Source organism: Callospermophilus lateralis, chromosome 16 (genome assembly GCF_048772815.1).
Source record: "Callospermophilus lateralis isolate mCalLat2 chromosome 16, mCalLat2.hap1, whole genome shotgun sequence".
Taxonomy (NCBI): domain Eukaryota; kingdom Metazoa; phylum Chordata; class Mammalia; order Rodentia; family Sciuridae; genus Callospermophilus; species Callospermophilus lateralis.
The window spans coordinates 70204765-70227798 of record NC_135320.1 but is presented as its reverse complement, the minus strand read 5'-3'; the positions used below and the strand labels follow the sequence as shown (position 1 = coordinate 70227798).

The following is a 23034-nucleotide window of genomic DNA, read 5'->3' as shown; positions in this document are numbered from 1 at the left end:
GAAATTAGCGGGAGAACTGAGGTGTACAGGACCTCACGAGGAGCTAGGTGAAGGATGCAGAGGGCATGTGATGGACATGCAGGTGCAAATGAAAGGGGAGTCCTAGGCTGACAAACAGAAGGCCTGGGTCCACATCTCAGCTCTGCCAGACTGAGCCATCTGACCTTAAACAAAGCATTTGCTATCTCTGGTACTCATTGCCTACCTAGTAAAAAGAAGGAGCAGGGTAAATCATCTCCAGATTTAATCTTTTTATTTGACCAGCAAATAAAGATGACTTCAAAAATACTATGTCTTGAAAACCATGCCCATTGATGAGGTGAATGAGAACTATAACAATAAATGGCTGTGTGAGTGTATGTGTATGTATGTGTGCGCACGTGCATGCCACAGAGTGCTAATAGTCTATTCTAACAAGAAAAGAAATACTGTGGTTTCAATGACATAGAGATGCTCTGTTAGCAATATCCTTAGTGTTAAAAATTTGTCACCCAAAATTTCTACCTAACTTAACATAAAGCTTTGTTTTAGTGTTCTTGATCAAAATAAAATTACATCTCATCTTATTGTCTAAGAAATAGCTCTTCCAATATGAGATAATACAGGTGCTAGATTCTTTGTTATATAGTTTTTTAAAAAGCAAACTTATAAATGTCCTTTATAAAAAAATTGCTTTGCAGTTATTAAAATATTTGATGCTATCAAACATATATTGCTATTCTTTATAATTTGGTTCCAGGAAACAAACAAAAGCATTACATGTTTACATAGGTTATTTATGAGTAAGTATTCTCTTAAATTCTGTTCCCAAGATGAATTCATTTCAGATGTTAATTCATTTATTTGTATATACTGAGTGTGCTTCTTGTGAGTCCCCATTATGATTGATCTTCCCAAACACGCCAAGTTCTCTTTCTTATATGTCTCTCTTTATTGTGCCATGGTCTCAATCTGATATACATTCTCTGATCCTGCATTCTATGCAGGGACCCCCAAACTTACTCCAATTCCATTTTATTTTCTAATCTTTAGACTGTTAACTTCTGGAGGAAAAAAAAATTTCTCTGAAACCAAAGTTCAACCAAGACCTAGGCTCTCTTGATGTAATCTCATCAAATGTCCCCAGCATGCTATTTTTAATTGCCCTTTATTATGCTTATTCTACAATAAACTCTAAAAGTTTCAAGAGGACAGAAACCTAAGACCAGGAATAGTTTTTTTTTCTATCATATATCCTAAATTTAGCACATGTATATCCAATCAATATTTGTTGAACATGTATAAAAAATGGACAAATATACTGCATATAGCTCTGTGGGAGACAATAAAAGGAGTTGAAACTGTAGAACATTAAATTTTGCAATGTTTGCTATAACATATCTATTGATATAAAATAATTAATTTTATGACCAATATAACCATAATTTCCCTCAGTGTAGTAAAGACTTAATTGTTTCTAAATATAACTAATACATTTTATGATCTAAAATTGGAGAGTAATTGAGAGAAGGAAAAGCAAACAGATTGTATATGTCTACTTTCTGTAAAATAAAAAAAAAACTAGGGAAAAAATGCTTTAATAAAAATGTTTTCTTCATGTACTTAATAGATATTTAAGGAATCAAGTCAACTATATAGAGTATTGTATTTTTCAGAGTATGTATTATATGAGTCAATCAGTTGCTTCTAAAATGTTTCCAAATGCCCCCAAGTTGCAAAACACTCAGAAGCAACAGGGCATTTGTTGAAAATTTAAGGCATGAAAAGTGAAGAAGCAGACAGAGATGTCTGTTACCTGTCTAGTGTGAAGGCGTACATCTTAGGGGCTTTGTCATTCACCAGGGAAGTTCTTTCAAGAAACTCCATGGTGGCCAAGATAAGAGCTGTTGTTGTCCACGATGTTGTTTGATTCACTGTCCAGTTTTAGACGCAAAGCCGCACTGCAATTATTCACACACTTCCCAAAGAAAATAGAAAAAGCCTTCCAGGACTTAAATTAAGGAGCCTCCCACGTCAATCTTCTTGGTAGGTTTACTGAAATTACAGCCTCCTTGGAACATCACCTGGCCATAGAAACTGCCCCTGGGAGACTTGCAGGTGGGATCATATGAAGTGTGTGTGTGTGTGTTTGAGAGAGAGAGGAGGGAGAGATTAAATTGTGCTTTTTAAAAGGTAGAGAAGCTTAAGGGTTTCCTACCAAATGCTGATGTAGGGATTTGACCTTCAGAGCACACCTGAGTGAGCTACAAATAGCTACCCTTCTGTACACCAGTCTCTTGGATTTTTTTAATTTTATTTTCCTTATTTATTTATTTATTTATTTTGCCTCACTCTTTCCTCCTACCTAAAAACACTTCTTCTGGGACTGAGTTCTAAGATGATCTGCAAGCAGTTGTCAGGATTTGCTTCTTTGCCCCTAGGACTATTTAGGAATTTTTCTACTGAAAGGGAGGACAAGGGTCACTAGTCACTGTAGTCTGTGTTCTGCACCTGTTCCTGGTACAGCAGCTTTGAAACCCTTTGACAGGCAGAAGAAGGGTAGACTCTGCTTCCAAGTAAATAACATCCCTCACTCACAGGAGAACTGGAGTGAATCGGGTTCTCCCTGGCCAGGGTCCACACTACTGAGGATAAATGACTCACCCAGGAAACCCTATCAGGCCTACCAATCACAGCTCTCAGGAACGGAGCTTTCTGAGCTGCTCCCAAGAGACCTTCAATTCACAGCTCCTGGTAATTGACATTCTACTTCATTACAAAAGGCTTCGTTTCCACACAGGAGAAGGAGCTATAGCCCCTTGACAAGCGCTAGGTCAACAGCAGGTATTTGTATGTGACCACAGACTTGCACAGATGCATAGAGAGGTAAGTTAGGGCAGAATGGAAAAAGCGGTGAGCCCCTGACCCTGAGCCCTCCTTTCCTTCTCCCTCTGTTGAAAACAGTAGTTTAGTCCCAGAATAACCCTGTGGCCCAGTGTCACAGAAAATTTCCCATCTTGTTGAGTGAAGATCTCTCACCATGGCCTAAGAAGATAAATATCATCCCCTATCAGAAGAATGGGGCTCAATGTAATGGAAGTTGGCAGTGAGAAGAGAAGCTGCCCTTGGCTAAGAGGAAGAATGTAAGAGCTCCTGTCACTGCTGTGGTGGAACTGCCCCTCTTACAAATCATAAGACTTCAAAGACCATCACATATGACATAAATCAGCAGGTGTAATCATATGGCCCTATTGCCTAACTGACTTTTAACTTTCTGTTGATGGTGGGGAACCAGAGAAATAACTCTGGGGAGGCCATCTGTCCTTGAGGGAAATGGCATGAAATTTTGGGTCTTTTACAGAAGACCAACCAAAGTATTTCCTTCTCAAAGTCCTTATCCTTAACTTTGCAAAATAATAGGTTACTCTGTGGAGGCAAAATTAGGAAACCAGAAAAGAAGAATTAACCCACTTGTGTGAAATGGTACCATGCTTTACAGCTTGAATCATTTGTAAGTAGTTTCTAGCACATATAAGAGAATTAGAATTCAAGTGAATTAATGTTAAAAAACAATAAGGGGAATATTTAAAAAACAGGCTGAAATCCATTAATGATAGGAGGAAAGAGGAAAGAGAAGCAATATTCATATGTAGGAAAAAGATTATTTAGCTATAGATAACAGGCAAAACAAACAAACCCCCAAATCAATCTTGGAGTCAGAGATTCCATATCACAGCTTTTGTCACTAGTATGAACATGGATACATAGACATATATTTATCTGAGTCTGTGAGTGTGTGAATCAGCTTTCCACCCATGTGAAAAGTACCTGACAAAACAACTTAAAGAAGGAAAGCCTTATTTGGCTCAGTTTCAGAGGCTTCAGTTCATGGTTGGCTGACTTCATTGCTTTGAGCCTGAGGTGAGGCAGAACATCATGGTGGACGGGCATGGTTGAAGAAGGCTGTTCACTTCATATAGCAGAGAAACAGAGAGAAAGGGGCCAGGGACAAGCATAGTCACCAAGAGTAAGCCCTCAAGGGCCTACTCCCTCCAGGTAGGTTCCACTGCCTCCCAATAATCCATTCAGTTATGAATCCTTGAATGGATTAATCCACTGATGAGATCAGAGCTCTCATACCCAGTAACTTCCCCAAAGTCCCATCTCTGAATAATGTTGCATTGGGCATCAAAGTCTTAAACACATTAGCCTTTGGGGAACATTCCAGACCCAAATTATAACAATGAGTGTAGAAGTTATATAGTTGGTTATAATGTGGATTGCCTGTGGGGCAAAAAGAGAGTGAGGGTAGGATAGGATAGGATATAGGGAAGTATGAAGTAGAGAAGGGAAAGAGGGATTAGGAGATCCATGAAAAATTGGGGGAAAAAAACTTCAAAAATCTTATTCTATAATTTCTTCTATGTATTTATGAGTTGAACTATACAAAATTGCTATTATCGTCACAGTCTCAAATATCAGCAATTTAATATGGTTCAACTAAAATATGTACATACAGACTTACAAAATATATGTGTGAACATGTATGATAACATTCCAAATTAAAAATTAAATATGCATCATTTAAAAGTTTTGAGAAATTAGATATCATTTTCATCAAGGATTTATGAATGTCTAAGTGCTACTCTTGAAGATAATTACTATAAACCAGAGCATCTGGTGTGCGTAGCGTAAGAGCAGGGAGCAGTGGATTGCAGCAAATGAAACTTTTATGTTAAAACAAAAAGGTAAGCATTGCTGCTATAAATGTGGATGCACATAAGTTATGATCACCAACTGCCTGTGTTATGCTATGTAAATTCTTCTTCATTTGATCACCTTATCCTCTTACAAACTCATTTTAAGGGCAGCATAATGCCCCCTCCCAAATATTTTGTCAGCATAGTTGATGAAAAATTTCCTATCCACTAACTTATGGCCCACTCCCATATGCCCACCAAGGGCCAATGACCCTATAGGCTCCACTAGAGGCACAAGGTATATATATTTGGAAAGCAGCTTGGATCAAATCAGAAAATCCCCTCTCTTGTTGACAGTTGGTTTGGGTGAGCATTATGCTGCTCATCTCAGTTTCCTAGGCAACTGGCTTCCAAACCACCCTGAATTACAGGTTGTCCTTCCCACCCACTCTCCATCACAAGTTTGTACAATGGAAGGGGCAAAGCACAATTTAGAACAGTTACCAGTTAGAACAGAATAAGTATTCTGTCAGCCACAAGAACATCACTGACATAAGGGAAGGACCGGTTTGGCTCCCCAGTGCTAACTCTTGTCAGCAACGGTGTCTTCACAGGATTTTATAAACAGTAGCTAATACTTGGGTGAAAATAATTTGCCCAAGTGTCTTAAGCATTGTTCTATATTTCACTGGCAGAAAGGATGTATGTATTTATGCAAAGCGACTGTGATCATCCCTAGACATGAGTGCCAAGTTCTTACTGTTCATGCTCCCAAAACTTAAAACCACATTTCAAAAATGTTTCTTGATGCCACTGTTTGCCTATGACTCTTATCAAAAGAGACACAGAGTATGCCTGTTTTTAAATAATAATGTGGACTTTCATCCCATTTACTTCTTTCCCCCTTTTGTGGTTTGACAACTTCCTAGATATAAGTTAAGTGACCTCTGAGTTATTCAGTTTCCCATCTATAAAATGGAAGCTGTAACAGAATCTTCCAGAGTTCCTGTGAAGAAAAAGGAGGTGATATGTACAAACTGGTCTTAGTCTAGTCTCTACTGTAGTCAGCTTTACATAGCTGTGTTGCTATGTCTAAGTAAATTATCTTGGCTGCTCCTGAGAAATTGTCCCCAGTCTTGAACAAAAAAGCTAAGAATTACCCATGAATGGAGCTATCCATTAATGAAGAGGTTATTGAAAAGTAGAGATTATTGAAAAGAAGTCCTGGGAACTTTAATCTGCCATTGGCTGCATGGTTTAAGTAGCTCTCTCAAATTCTCTGGATTCAACTTTCTCAAATGATAGCTCTATGCCTGTGCATAACACCCCTTATCTGTAGAGTGCCATTAGGAGAACAGGGGAAGAATTTCAAACTCAACCAGAACAACCCTCTACTAAAGAGTCTAGACTTATGTACCCCCACACACATAAGAAAGATACCATTTCCAACTCCTGCAGAATTTCCTTAGCAAGGTGGTTATATTTCTACAGCGTAAGTTTTTCAAATGTTTTATTCAGACATATGAAAACAAAGACATTGGAAATTTAATTGGGTTGTATTTTAGACAGCATTATAAAAATTTCATTTAAATCTAAAGTAAACATATATAAAACACCAACCATTTCCAATATTTCATACATTACTGGAAAATGGACTGAAAGCCATCTGATTTTATTTTCTTCTTGATTAATGAGGACCATATAACTTTTTTATTTTACCATTTTTATTTTTAAAGAGATTGAGCTGCAGAAATATTCCAACAAAATGCAATTTGTATTTATTGAGAAAAGAAATACTTGATAAAATATTGATATTAAAACAATAAGAGAAATATTTTATTGGGTCTCATAAAGGCAAATACATAATACAAAAATAAACTAGCAATATTTTGGAGAGGGGAAGATTAGGGTGAGATGGTTGACATGTTTATGAAGTGTATATTTTATTAATTAGTTTCTGTGTACCGCACTTTCTTTTCCAAGCACTCTGTAAATTTGAACTAATTAACCCTTAAAACCACTCAGCAGGCTAGACATGGTTGAATATGTCTTACAAACTTTAATGCAACAGAATTTTTGTTTCACAATCTCATAACAACGTCTGTCTCTTTTATTTATACCAGCAGGTAAGGATTACAAAGACCTAAACCGTGATTACAAAGCACTTGAATGCAAAAGGTAGACAAATGCATAGTCTCTAATATTCCAGCTCTATGGTCTATAAATAGCACAGAGCTTCACTGAAAACTCAAGGCCTAAGTTCCTAAATTAAAAAAAATATATAAACTAGTAACAGAGACCTCTCACCTCATCTAGAATGCACTATTTAATTTGCATGAGTAATATTTCCTTTAGTGAAAGGTCTTAGGGGCCCATAATTTGTCTTAAGGAGAAAGATCTTCACAGAGAGCCCAGGATGCATGCCAAGAGAGCAAATGCACAGTTCAGCTCCTCCTCTGAGTCTCGAAGCCTGAATTTATTTGACTCCTGGCTGACAGGATTGCCTCTCAGGAGATAGTCCCAGAGACAAGACAAAAGCCTCCTCAGAGTTTTCCCCTTGAAAGACTGAGCCATTGCTTGTCACATGGAATCCAAAATGCAGCAAGGGACAGCAGTTGTCTTTTCTGCTTGGAAGCACAACCATAAGGCATTGCAACTAATTCATGTCTTTTTTTGATATTAGTGAATTTGCTTCCAGTGAGTGTACATTTGAAAATGCTGTTAATCCAATTGTAATAAATCACCACCATCAGCAAAGTGTGATTCTTTGAGTTTGTATCCAACGAAGACAAGTGAGGCGTTATATTACCTAGTGCAAACCTAAGCTCTCCACCCAATCACCCAGATGTTGGCCAGGCAACAGATGACAGGGCTTGCATTTTCTTTGCAGTCAGTTAACTCTGAAAGAGAACAAATATTTAATCATGAGCAAACACAAAACTTCGTTGAAAATATTGTATTTAGCAATAGATTTCTTAAAAGCTTCATGTGCCTAGAATAATATTCCCTTTGAACATCCAGAGTCATATTATTCTGTGTCTTCACCAGAGATGGGATTCTTCATCATTCAAGAAATGAAAGTTTCATTTTAATCATTATGAATGTTCATATTAAGCTACCACAAAAAAATTCCAAGACACAATGACAATGTTATCCTATTTTAAGTGTTATTTATGCAACAGAAGTCAATGTGATAAACAATATGAACAGCTTTTATTGGTGCATATTATACAGAATAAAGGATTTCATTGTGGCACATTCACATATACATACAACTCAGTTTGACCAATTTCACTCATCAGTATCTCCCTTTCCTCCTCTCCTCCCTTCCCCCATCCTTTTTCTCTATCATAATGGTCTACTTTCCACCTTAATGAGATCTTTTTTTCTTTCTATTTTCCCTATAGTTTCTCCATATGAGAGAAAACATATGATGCTTCTCTTTCTCAGACTGACTTATTTAGATTAATATGATGTTCTCCAGTTCTATCCATTTACCTGCAAACGACATAATTTCATTCATCTTTATGGCTGAATAAAACTCCACTGTGTTCTTTACCCATCCATCTGTTGACGACACCTAGGTGGATTCCATAACTTGGCTATTGTGAATTTTGCTATTGTTGGAGGAAATGCAAATTAGTACAGCCAACATAAGAAGTTTATGATAGAGTTGGTTAGAATGGGATTTGGCATAACCTCCCTTTCCTTGTCACAGGTTAGTTCCCAAGAAAGCTGGCATAGTAAACTCAGAGGTCTCTTGAACTTTTTCTGCTGAAGGAAACATACGTAGAAATCAATTCTATGGATAATGTAATGTCTCAATGAATATTAAAATTTCATCAATTCTTAGAATCTTCACTATTTTGGGAAAAGCAGGTACTGGGAATGGGACTCAGGAGCACTCAATCACTGAGTCATATCCCCAGCCCTATTTTGTATTTTATTTAGAGACAGGGTCTCACAGTGCCTTGATTTTTCTGAGGCTGGCTTTGAACTTGCAATCCTCCTGCCTCAGCCTCCCAAGCCGCTGGGATTTCAGGCGTGCACCACCAAGCCCAGCGATTCTTTACTATTAAAGAAGTTGCTGTCAACAAATGAGGAACAGTTGTTTTAATCCACATTTTAGTAAATCATCATTTCCTCAACTTTTTAATAAAGACCAGGCCTCTAATTAAAGTGGTAAGCTGTTTAGTCCTAAAGTTTGGAAATAATGGATTCACTGTCTGCCCAAATACATCCCTTGCATGACTGACTGGCCAGAATAAAAGCTTCAGAACTTCCCACTCTAGTCCTCGTGGTCATTAGCTACTATGTCAAATCCTAATAAGAGTCTCATCAAGAAAATATCTCCTTTCTCCTTCTGACTAAGCAAAACACTTTCCACATATTTTATTGCATTAAAGATTGATAAGCCATTTATTGATAAAATAAATAAAATATGCTGTCAGTAAAAAATAATAGCTAAAGAATATTTTTTCAAGTAAAATGCAGGCTTGGTAAAGTATGTTCAAAATTCAAGAAAGTAGACAAGGGACATTAAGTCCTCCTCTTAAGATTCTTCCTGGGATCCAGGAATAAGTCAATTTTTAAAGACTGTTCTGAATATCTTTACAAAATTCTTTGTATATTTATGGACACACACACACACACACACAAATACACACACACAGATGTTTTTAAACCAAATTTGCCAGATTTTAGATAAGGCTACCATCTTGTGACTGCTGAGGTAGCATCAATAATGAAGTTATTTTCTTTCCTATGGCTGTTTCTGGGAGACTTCCAGGTCTGCCCTCTACCCCCTGGGACAGGGAGGTTTGATGCTTGTGGCTGCTATTCCATAACACCCCGTGAATTAGCAAGGGCAACATTTCTTCCTACCTCCTATCTTGTTTACTAGCAAAGGAAAAGGCTGAAGTGCACAGAAGTTGCTTTTCACTGGAAAAAAGTGAAGGGTGAGGGCAAGGAGCCTTGGGAGACAACTGAGCTCAGTGCTCTCCCAATGACTACCACCTCAGTTCTATCCTCCTCTTCCTCCCAACCCCAGTGTCTCTTGATAAAGCTCCAAGTCCATGCTGAGCTTTCGCAATTTAGACAGCTGTAACTTCTGCTCTCTGAGAATTTATAATGCAAGAAAGAACTGCCCTTGAAAACGAATACTCTTGGAAGTGGGAGATAGGCCATAGCAATAACAACCCGCAAATGTGTCACAGCACTGCCAATAGTTTATCCTTAAATTCTGTAATATTTATTAGCAAAGCCTGGACAAAAAATAAGGAAGAACAAAAGTGAATATTGTTCTCCCAGTCACCCTCAGTGTCAACACTGAAAATTTGGAAAAGGATTCTTCTTGGATTATTGGGTCTGACTCTGTCAGTCAAAAACAATATTACACATCACATATGATCTTGTAGTTTCTCATGGCTTAAAATAAAAACTCATTCTCTAGACCCCGAATTACAGACAGTGAAACTTATTGTTCTGAACAGTTAGATGTTTTAAATGAAACATTTACTTTGTCACATGCATGCAAATATTTTCCTGTCTTGCTGAGAAATGTCACAAGAAGGCGAATCTTTCTGGCTTAGTTTAATTGCGGGAGTAATGACAGTGCACAAAAAAATAATATCTTTTCCAACACCCTAAGGGCAAAATTATCCTGTCGCTCTGCATTGCAGATCTCTTTTGCATACAGAGTTTCAGTTATTACTCTTCAGCATGGTGTTTACAAACACTCAGCAACTTATTATTCAGCAGATGAGAGGAAATGGGAAGGCTACCAAAAGAGAAACTTAACTAAGACATTAAAAAATGTAAAAAGACTCCTTAGAAGTATGGGTTGCCCATCACTTTCCCAGAAAGAACTTCTGCATGAGATTTGCTTTCCTAAGTTTCAAAAACAAATGTGTTGTACGTAGTTAATTAGACTTCAGAGTTGCTGAGCTAAAACAGTACCTGTGGATATAACAGTGACCTCGTTGTATTTAATGAAAACCCAAGGACATTTCTGGTAGCCTCTTTCTTATTTATTTTATTATTATTATTTGTTTTTTGTGGTGCTGGGGATTGAACCCATGTTCAATACCTTGTATATGCTAGGTAAGTGCCCTACCACCAAGCTACAGCCTCAGCCCCAGGGGCCTTGCTTCTAAAGGATATATATATATATATTGTATCATCAATTGTAGATGATTTCCATTGGTTTCCTTGTTTTTAAAATCAGCACTCCAAAGAGTGAGCTTAAGTTATGTGTAAATGGTCCTGTTAGACCCTGATAATGCCTTCTCTGCCTGGACCACTCCCCCTTCTGTGCACTTGGATGGTGTCTTCTCATCCTGGCAGACAGCACTTCCTCACAGAGCCCTTCTCAGATCTCCCTGTGAAGGGCAACGTGATCTCAGCCACCTCCCTGTTTCTGTCTCATTCTGTACTTTGCTTCTTTTCAGAGCCCTCATTGCTCTTTCTGAGGCCCTCTCTGGTTCTGTTTGTCTGCTTGCTTGTCTCTCAGCTACCCTATATGAAATTAAGCTCTTAATGGGCAGGAGTTTGGGCTCTTTTCATACTATTTTGTCACCACTTCTTGGTTCCTGTAGAATATCTAGCATACCGTGGGGGAATAGCATATATATATATATATATATATATATATATATATATATATATATATTTAGGAATCAATGAATGGATTGATGATGGATGGAGGGAATATACTACTAAGAATGTATTACATAGTGATTGAGAGTAAAGACTTCGAAGTCAGGTTGACTTAGCATCACCAGCTGAATTGTCATCTTTCTGAACCTGTTTTTTTTATCGGCAAAATGGGGATTAGTAGATTTTTCTCTGACCCTAATTTCTCTGTTAGAAAAATTAAATGCTATAATTTAGACAAAGTACATATCACATATAAAACTCATAGTCATTGATCAATAAATAAAAGCCATTAAAATTAATACATCAAGTGGTCTGTTATATCAAAGTAATCATCATCATCATCATCATCATCATCATCATCAAAGGTACTTTCAGCTTCAGTTGTCAAAACCAGAAACATATCAATGATATCTGGGAAAAAAGCTACCCAGACAGGACTTTCATGTCTCTGAAAAAGTAATAATATTTGGAAGTGTCAGGTATATTAAGCCTGAAATTGCACTGCCTACTCAAAACTCATGCTCACCTTGAGGCAGGAAAGAGACAACTCAGGAGAGAAGATAGTTGAAGCTGATGAATTTTGGAAAAACAAAAACGACAACTCTGATATTTACTAGAGAAATTATTACACACCAGATCTTATTTAATTTTTTTTCTTCTTGAAATACTGATGTTTTGTGGTCTCGTTTATGTTACTTTACACTGTGCTGCTTTAATTTCTAAGTACATTTGTGCAGTAAGCATGCATTTTAAGATACATGTGGAGAAAGCCAATATTATAGAACACGAGATGTTCTGCAGTTTTCCTCATTGGTGCAAAACTAATTGTCTTTTCTCAGTCATTGCACAAATATTTATTTTTCCATTTTATCGTCCTTATAATTGCAGTTGAAATTTGTAAAAAGGGTACAATCACCTGGCAAAATCTGGAGTGGGAGGGCTTTCATTTCCCAGCAGCCTGGCCACATTGATTTTCTAAGCCTCAAGAACAGTTGCTGATAAAGAGCTTTATTCTCCCCAGTGCCACTCCCACTGATAGCATATTTCCCATGCACACTTCCATTCAAAGCGTTTCATAGATTTTTTTCTTTAAACTGAAAAAATATTCCTAAAATTCATACGTTGTCTGAGGTTCCAGAAGTAGAAATAGAAATTGGTGGCATCATTGCCTGATTCCTCCTCCACTGACAACATTAGAGTCATGCAAATCTGAGCTGGTGTCTATTCATATGAATATAGAAAGAATGGTAAAAAATTTTAAAAGCACAGGGAAGTTAAAAAGAAAAGAACAAAAATTTATAAAAATCCTGGATGCAGTCTTATTAAACCATCTAATGATCTCCTAGCTCCTCAAGACACCAGGTTTTAACCTTAAATTCCAGAGCCTATGGAAATCTAGTCTTTCCTGTATCTTTGCAACTTTCATGGAGAATAAAAAAGGGGCAGAAGAGGAAGGAATTTGCCTGCTTCCAGGGTCCAATTCTATGTAAGTTACTTTCATTTAGCATTAGATTGTGCCAGAAACAAACTCTTCTTCATGTCTTCACAACAGACGTCTATGCACACAGTGTGTTGGTGAATGAAGCCGACTTACCAAAGGCTGGGAGCAAAAACCAATGAGAGGTGAGATTGGAACCATGTGACATCACTATTTTGGAAAAGCATTTCAGTCATTTTTATTAATACATTTAAGGTTCACATCCAACTTATCTCAGTCTTGCCATCTTGCCAACTTCTACTCCTTTATTCTTTTTATTTTTTTTCTCTTTTCTCCCTCTAAACACCATAACAAAATTTTAAACTTAGACCCTTGGCATAATTTCTTGATAATCTTCTGTTGCCCTGTGTGTTAGTTCTCAAAACTCTCATTGAGATATCTATCAAGGTAGTTTCTCAAATGAAGGATTCTCTCACTAAAAACAATTCTGACGTTAGAATGTTGGTATCCCAACTTATTATTTTCCTCATTTCATTAAATAATGCTACATATATGGCAATCTTTACAATTATTTACTGATTTTCAATTCTTTTTTTTTCTTTTCTTTATGAACACAGGAAAAATTTTCTGCCTCCTTGAGATTGGAAATTGGATATGGTCATGGTGCTAATTCTGCCTAGTGGTTTTAGAAATGAAAGTCACATAAATTACTTTCTGGTTGAGATATTTAAATATCAATTTGAGACCCCCTTTCTATAAGTAGAAACTGAGCCAGCATCAGCCTGGGTACCTGAATGATAACAATGAATCATCAGTCTCTTCACTGACCTAACGTGAGAGAGAGCAAATCTTTATTGATGTAAGCATCTGAGATCTGTGGCTTGTTTTTTGCATCATAAACTAGCCTCTCCTAACTAATATAATATTCTTATGGTAAAAGATTACCATAATCCTTTCCTCTGCTCATCTTGTGGCCAAAAATTGCAATTCCCTCTTAGACCATACCTTACTGTAAGGGAAGTGAGTATTCAAATCAGGTCTATCCTCTGACAATGTTCTCTGTGAGTCTCAATGCCTGCAAAGACACCATTGTGGGGAAATGTGCTCATGAGAACCAGTTGGTCTTTACACCCATTCCTATCCCTCCATTTCTTTTCCTCTACCTTGAACATTTTCTATCAAGTTGAAATTAACCAGGCACTTGCTTGTCAAGAATATAATGAAGATGTGCACCCAACAGGTGTGAGAATGGAGGTTTCCTCACAGCTAGTTGTACCAGCCAATACCAAATGAAAGTTCTTTTTTCAATTTCCTCATCAGTAATACCTAATATCTCAGGGTCCTTTCTGTGGCTTTTTAATGAATTGAGAAATTAAGGTAAGTAAGAACCTTGTATGTGAAGCACATCAGGAATAACACCTTATGTTCTAAAATTATAATGTGAATTTACAATTGCACAATTCTGTGAATTTACTAAAAATCATTGGATTGTACCCTTAAAATAAGGGAACTTTTGTTGTATGTAAATTATACCTGGATAAAGCTATAAAAATGGCAGTGTGAAATGTGTTTTAAAAACAAAGTACAAATTTTAAAATAAAATATTGCTTTATGTTATGAAATTGTCACATTATGCTGCACACAAAAGATGCCAAATAAACTTTCATTTCAGTACTTCAAGAAATGTGATCATGTTCCAAGGGTATTAATGGCTAATAATGAAATTAGTTCAGGTTTCTAATTAATGTTACATTTAAAGTTTCCATCATGTTATTTTAATATTGATAGCCTGTTTATGCAAATGTCATCCATTAGTCTTATTCTGAAGTCTCTTTATGCATTGCATAAAATCAGCTAGGTCATATTTTTAAAACATGAACTCTTCTGGTCAGGGAATACACCTTTAGTCTGTGTCATCTGAGTAAATGAGAAAGTTTAAATGTTGGCCCAGCCTGTCTATTGTTATATATTAAAACTTGGGCCCAGAAGAGGCTGTTTAATTTCCCAATGGCAAAGAGCAAATAGTGCAGGTGAGGGAAATGAAGACTGGCCCGAGGTCTGCCCTCCTTAGGGTGGAGAAACTTTGGATTAATTCACTCAAGGCACGTTGGCTGAATGCTACTCTGTGCTGAGCAACATGCTTGGTGCTGAAGCAGCAATGGTGGATAAATCTAGCAGGATTCTCTCCCCTGGGGTATATAGACTAATGGTACAGGGAATGTCCAGTTCAGTGTCACAGACCACAACAAGCTCTACCATGACTTGGGGAGCAACTGACTCAAGGATTTCTAAAACGAGGAGCAAAAACAGAAAGCAAAGCAGAGACTGACATACTCTGTAGAATAAAGAAAGCACATGGTGATCAACAAGGAGACAAAAGAGGCCATAAGATCCTTACTTGCAAGAAAAGAAACACAGACCTCAATGAGGGAGATCTTCTGTATGTGTAGAGCCCATTCCCAGGTACAACCAAATGAGAGTGTGAACATGTTTAAAATTGTTTGTTTCAACTATGGGATCGTCTGAAGCCACATTAGATGGTGAGTTCAGCTGTTGGAAACTGTAGAGTTTAAATAATGAGAGGCCAAGGACATGCTTGTGGTTAAGAGTACAAACCTTGGGGAAAGATGGCCTGGGCTTGAATCTGAACTCTGCTATTTATGAGTAGGTAAAGTGTCTTGTTTAATTTCCTTATGTACAAAAGGTAGACAATTGAAATAATATCTAATGTACTGGATTGTTGTAATTATTACATGCAATATATGAACCATGCTTAGAATATTGCTTAACACTCCACAAGCTATCAAGTCATGTTAACATTACTAAAGGATGTCAGGCCTAACCATTACAGCTGCAAGTAGGTCTCTTAATCTCATTTTCTCACATAAATTCCTACTGTAAATCAATTACAGTAAGTTTATATAGGCCATGCAAAATCCACCGTTATCATTGCTTCTAAGCTCTAGTTACTAATAAGTAATTAGCTTGACTAAGTATCCAATAAAACAGTGTCAATTGTAAATTATCACTCTAATATCCTGGTTTTGATTTCAGTAAAATTCTACACATCATAGATGTTAATTTAAGAACACCTTACATTTCATCTTTTTGTTTCATTTTGGCAAGAACATATAACATGAGATCTACCTCCTTAAGTTTTTTTAAGTGAATAGTATTGATATGTATAAGCACAATATTGGACTTCAGACTTCTAGAACTTATTAATTTTAATTAAATGAAAGTGTATACTCATTTGTATTACTGTTTTCTAAAAAACCTGAGGCTAGATAACTTATGAAGAGAAAAGTTCTATTTAACTCACTGTTTTAGAGATTGATAGTTCAAAAAGGATGTTGCCATTTTTGAGGTGAGGGGCCCCCTGGATGCTTCCATCATGGTGGGTGGCATCATGGTGGAGGCACATGTGGAAAAGGGATCATGTGGTGAGACACAAAGCCAAAGTCCAGTGGGACTTTGCTCTTTCATAGCAACCTCTCTCACAGGAATAAACTCACAGCCCCTTAAGAAACTCCTTTAATCTCTTCCAAGGACAACACTCCTAATGATATAACAAGTCCCACTAGGCCCCACCTCTTGAAGCTCCCAACATCTCTCAACATCACCAGCCAGGAGACCTGGTTTCCAATAGAAGAACTTTTGAGGAACAAACAACATCCAATCAAACCATAGCACCATTTCCCCCCAATCCCAGCTCCTAGCAACTTACTCTACTTTCTGCTTCTATAAGTCTATCAATTTTAGATATATCATATAAGTGGAATTATGCAGTAATTATCATTTTGAGACCAGTTTATTTCACTTAACATGATGTTCTTAAGACTTATCTATGTTGAAGGATACAATAGGTGGTAGAGTTTGACCGTTTCTTCCCAAAGTTCATATCTGCAAACCCAATCAACAATGTTATAATAGTAGGGAGTACCATAGGTGGCCTTTTCATTCTGTTGACTATTGTCCTTTATTATTCAGAGGATTTTCAATTTATGTATTTTTATTTGTTCATTTTTTGTTTTGTTGCCTATGCCTTTGGTGTCATATTCAAGAAATCAATGCCAAGATCAATATTATGAAGAGTTTCCTTTGTATTTTCTTCTGGTAATCTATAGCTTCAGATTTTATGTTTAGGCCTTGAATATATTTTGAGTTGGATTTTGTGTATGATATAAGATAAAGGTCCAATTTCATTATTCTGTATGTGCTCATCAATTTTTCCCAACACTATTTATTGAAGAATATATCCTTTTCCCATGATGTATTCTTTGTATCCTTTCAAATATAGGTTACTGTATGTGCATGGCTTCATTTCTGGGACTTCTCTTCTGTTTCATTATTGTAGATGTCTGCTTTATGCCAGTACATACTGTTTTTATTAGTTTGGCTATAAAACATGTTTTGAAGTGAGGAATTCTGATGCCTCCATCTTCTTGTTTTCTTTCCTTCAAGATTGTTTTAGTTATTTGGGTCCTTTGTGTTCCGTATGAACTTTAGGATTTTTAAAATTTTTCTATATCTATTAAAAAATACCATTAGAATTTCCACAGGGATTGCTTCAGGTAATATGGACATTTGAACAATATTAAGTCAGCCAATTCATGACCACAGGTTGTCTTCCCATTTATTTATGTCTTATTTACTTTTTTCAATGCTTTGATGTTTTTAGTGTGTCCTTTACCTTCTTCATTAAGTTTATTCCCATTGTATTTTTTTATGCTATTATAAATGAGATTTTTTTTCCTAATTTCCTTCTCATATAGTTCATTTTTAGTGTATAGAAATGCAACTGATTTTGCATATTGATTTTATGTCCTGCCACTTTACTGGATTCATTTATTTAAAACACATACATTTTATCTTAACTCAGTACTGCACCTTTTCAAGACTATAGCTTCTACCATGTCCCAAAACTCAAGCATTTTAAATATGGAAGGTTATATGATAGAAGTCATGAAGAATAAAACTTGGACTTAATTACCATGCTTATGACCAGATGACGTGACATAGGATTGGGAGAGTTGGATATTGCAAAGGAAGAATGGCCATAATGGGCGGTCACAGTAAGGTGACAGAATAATTTTTAGGAGAATGTATTTTTCTTCTCCCCTCAGTTTCCTCTTTGATTAAAATGGATGTGGCAATGGAAGGGATACATAAGCAGCCAGAATCCTCAACCATCCAGGATTCTCTTTTTCTTTCTCCTTTCCAAATTCAGTCTAAATTATGAAGATGCAAAGAAGCAGATTCCCTACAGAATTCCAGCCCCAAGCAGATCTCATATATCTCACAAGTGGATGAAACATGGGTGTATGAAACAACAATTCAAGCTATGAGTTGTTTTGTGAATACAGGGGAACTTTCAGATTATCTTTAGGAAATACTCTCAACTGCTATTTTCATAGTTTATCAAAATCATATTCAAGATTCTGTTAGCCTTTAAGTAGGACCAACCTGGAAAGTTTCCTAGACCCCGTATCTTTCTGATATAGGTAATCAAAACTTGGAGTTGTTCTTTTGAAATTATAACTTCTATATTCTTTGCCATGGAAGCCAAATAAGAGGACTGCCTATGATTAACTTCCACCAAATCTAAACCCCCATGGATTTTAGGTCTGTCCCATAGTTCATGGACATTTGCCTTAATTCCAATGCCACACTTTGCCTGAGTCTCAAGATTCACTGAAATGTTTATGTTATTTTCTTTCTATAAGTCACCAAAATTTTAACATTACCTGACAGCAAAGAAAAGATGAATGACTCAAATTGTCCTTCAGATAATAAAAGTCCAGGTGGATGAATTAGTTTTACACATTGAAAGAAAATGATATCTTTCAAGAGTGCTGAGAGAAAGAACTAGTTATGTTATGAGACATTTACACCTGGCATAGCTGGTATTTTTCAATGTATGTGTGCAAAAAAATATATATTGCTGTGAAATATTCCACTACATCTACATCAGGCTGCTATAGACTTTCAGTTTCTGAAAATATGACTTATCTGACCTGGTAATGCATTAAGAATGCTCTGTGGTGTAGAAAAAAAAATGAGCTATTGATCTTCAAAGATTTTAATTTAGATTAGTTCACTTAAAAGTGTAAAAAAAAATGGCAAAGCTCACATGTTGAACTACTAAGGCAGCAATTATTTTAAGAGTATCCATCATCTGTGCTTCCAATTTAATCCAATCTCCTCCTAGAGTTTGTAGACAGTATTAAAGAAAAAAAAAACATATAACCTGCTTGTGAAAAGTTGTTTTGAGTTGTATGTCAAAAGTTGAAGAGAAATTAAAAAGACAACTTGTGGTTTTAAAAGACCAATGATGACAGATGGGCAGTAGCTTTTATTTTATCTGTGAACAACTGTTGTTTTGTAAGGTTTTTCTTTTTTTTTTCCCCCCCTTTTGGAGAGAGAGAGAAAAAGGAAAGGGTTTAGCATCTGAACTGGAAAAATCACCTAAAATGTTTCTGAGTTAAATTTGCAACCGCTTAAAGTCTTTAGGAAGATGGGATAAGAACAATTATATAATTTTGGTGGCTTCTAGCAAATGAATTCTTGGTCATGTTCATAATAAGCAAAAGGCAAATATCACAAGAAGGGAAAGAAGAGACAAACCCCACCATTAGCATTAACTCGTAATTTTACCATAGAGGACAAACACTGAATCTGAAAAGCCTTTCTGTCTCTGATCATTTCAGGTTTCAGTGAAATTTTCATCACACTGGTCCTTGAGATGCTACTGGCTTTCAGCTGAGATGAAGACAGACCTTCATCTCTGGGACCAGGACTGTGAGTCTTCCCTTAAGTTCTACCAAATTCATTTAGAGACATTGCCGGGGGGTGACGAACAACTTGTGTAGATTGATACAGCAGGAGTGGGAGCCGTTTATTGAAGGACCAGAGCGATATTTATACATTCCACACAGCTTATCTTAATTAGCATAAACTAGATACAGCAGTCAACCAATAAGAAATCTCCACACTTAATGGCTCGCTGGTGTTACTTCACAAACCACTCCCTCTGGCATTTTGCCAGGTGTCATCCAGACTTGTTTACAGACACTAACAAGACATGGTTCCTGACATCTATATATAAAGCAACATAAAACATAAAATAAATTGCGTATGGAAGACCCATCTGAAATTCTATTTCACTGTTCAATAATTAAAAGTCAAAAACTTCTCTGTAGGTTTTATTCCATTTTCAAAAAATAATAAATTTTTCTGATAAGGCATCTTCCTCCCCAACAGTAGAAGCCTTTGGCACATTTTGCAAAATGAGCTGAGTGATTAATACATTGTATGCTGTGGGATCTGGCTGTATGGCTGAGGCTATTTTGGGGGTGATGCTGCATATTCAGATCTTCCAAATTATCCACATATTTACAAGTATGTGAGTTTACCATAAATGACTCCCTTTATATTTTTCTTTTTATGGTTTATGAAATTGGTGGAGATGGTAATAGTACCTGCTACACAGGCTTGATTCAAAGATTAGATGAGTTAATATGAATAACGTGATGGAAACAGAGTCAGAAAACACTACACTCATCTGCTCTTATTGTTGCTGTTGTGTCTGGGTTACTTAGAGGAGCCCTTTGGCTCCATATGAGTGAAAAAGTCTTTGGTAGATAGGTCCTTTCTAGAATTACAGAAATGCAGGTAACTACAAAAGATTTGCTTTTTGCATCTGAAACCTTTCTAGGATGTCACAGCATTCCTTTGCAAGAAGATGGATGCCATACGGTGGTAGGAAGAGAAAGCAGTGTCCTAAGACATCAAGACTGCAAACAATACTGTGAAGGTGAAGATCTACATGGTGGCTTCAGGTGTCCTAGGAAGGCAGCTGAACCTGGGACTCCCACAGTCCTGACCTTTGCTTGAACTTGCTCATGTCCCAAGAGTTCCTACTACTGAAACCGCTGCTCCTGTTCAAATGCTCCTTAGAAAATAAACAGCAAGCCATTGTCTCTAATGAACACTTGAGTGTAAATTAAACCATCAGAACATTTCCAGTTTCACTGCAATGGTTACTGAGAAGAGAATTTTAATGTTGGTAAGAAGAAAGAGAATGACCTGGAGGTTACCTACCTGTGAGGCACCTGGGAGAAAATGTAATTAAACATTCTACTTCTAACTTTTAAATAAAAATCAAGGCAGACTTAAAAGTAACACCTACTATTATGCAACTTATGCATTCTCTGTATGATTTGGGGGAGCAGAATTAGAAAAGGGTGCATTTACGGTTAGGACATGTGGAATGACCTTTATTCTATTTTGCATTGTATCTAAGCCATCGCCCTTGTGGGCAGGAGTTACCCATATGCCTTTTGAAGTTGCAGCAATTGTAAGTAATTATACAGAACTTCAGTTGTCTGTGATATCAGTGTTGGAAGTGGGACATTAGTATTCTAGTCCAGTTTAATTGTAATCTGATCATACCCATAAACCAGGTGCCTTATCTGAGTAAAGGATGAACTCATCATTATGTCACTTCTGATGAAAGCCCTTGAGTGCCATCCCATTACTCAGAACAAAATGCAAACTCTTGCCATCATGTATATATAAGTGCTTCTGGACTCTTCAGGTCCCAGAGCATCCCGAACCTTTCCCCTCGCACAATAAATTCCAACAACAGTACCCCTTATTTTCATCCAATTCTTAACAAATTCTACAAGAAGAAATATATGAAAAGTTGGTTAACAATTTCTTAATCCCCTCCTTAAAAATCTCTTCAAACCTTCCTCAAGCTGCTCAGAATATAAGCACATGATCAGCACATAATAGAAACAAAAACAATGGTCCTTGCTCTGCAAATGCAGTCACCAGACGAATTCTGAAACCCCCTTCCTATCAGTTTACCCTCCAACGACTCCTGTATTAAAAGTCTGGGACCACCAAGGGCTTAGCACCTAAGACTCCCCTGTGTGGGCTCATTTGCCCGAATGTCAAATCTCTGCATTGCTGCTGGCCATGTCCCACTGATTAGGTCCCAGCCCCCATGCTATGGCCTCAAAAAGCACTTACCCAACGTATCTAGAGACTTTGGCTCCAAACCTTTACCCCACCTTCAATCCCAAATCGCTTGAAGTATTACCAACTGGAAATAAACCCGTTTCATTTATTCGTTTGTTTGGCATCTGTGTCTCTCACCAAAAAAAGGAATCTCTGGCAAAGAAAGGAACATTTTTGTCTGTATTCTAGTACAGAGTATGGTTACCTACTCTAGACTACTTCTAGAGGGACATAAAACTGCAATTATGAAAGGGTGATTGGAATGAGGATACTTATTGCTATTGCATTAGATGCAAATCTGGTGAAGGACTTGGGGATGTCACAAGGACAAGCCAGGGTAGAGGTCATGTGGGGCAGAGGTGGGACCTCAAGAAGGAACAAAGGGAATTGGAACAGAGGCTGATGGGAAGAAAAGGTCATCTTTAGCGAGTTACAACCTTGCCTAATCACATGATAACTAGAGCAGCTCCACTTGTTGGTTTTCCTTATAGAAAAACAAAGAAGGTAATTATCTTGTAGAGCCTGAAATTTAATTCATATCTCCTCATTTTCACTTCTGAGCTGCCCCCTGATCTCTGTGGCCACCATCCTGGGGACCAGTGGGGTCATTTTTGCACAGCTGTGAAATATTCTATGGTTGAAAAAGCACAGTACTCAACAGGACAACTTTCTGTCACACCCCCACCTGTGTCCAGGTCTCACATATCTGAGAATCTGCTGCATTGAGGAGGAGGAAATTGCAAGCCTCCAGCTCATTAAGAAGCCAATTAATTCACTTTTTAAATAAAACACTGTGTAATGGGAGGGCTAGGGATTTAAAGCTGACAAGGGTCAACTTAACCTTTGATGGGGGAATTCAATCTGGTGACTACCCCACTGCTTAAGTGTTCAGTAATAAAACTTAATTCTCCAGATTGATTTTCTGCTCTCTCTGACATCACCAAATTGTTGCTTCCCACTGAGCATACCCACTTGGGGTTTGAACTCTGAGTTGCAGAATCTGAATAGCAACTCAGAGGGGCAAGACGGGCAGGGTGGGCATGAGACAGCAATGTTGGGTTGAGCTATGATTCTTGTCAGATGGACATTGGCACTGCTTTTCTCACCCAAACCCAAATCTAACTTCATCTCACAATTTTCCCTAGGTGTAGGAAAAATTTTAATTAGCTTTAAAATAAGCTAATTAGCATATTCCTGGAGAAACCTTATAAACCATGGGAGAGAAAAAGAGCT

The 23034-nt window shown here is 37.1% G+C and overlaps 1 protein-coding gene across 1 annotated transcript in view; it reads right to left on the bottom strand.

Moving 5' to 3' along the window:
* Slc30a8 (solute carrier family 30 member 8) overlaps positions 1–1866 on the bottom strand; it is a 38332-nt gene extending 36466 nt beyond the window's left edge. Inside the window, exon 1 of the mRNA XM_076836240.2 lies at positions 1796–1866. Within this exon, the coding sequence (XP_076692355.2) occupies positions 1796–1866 (71 nt within the window). The remainder of the gene's footprint in view (positions 1–1795) is intronic.
* Positions 1867–23034: the final 21168 nt, after the last annotated feature.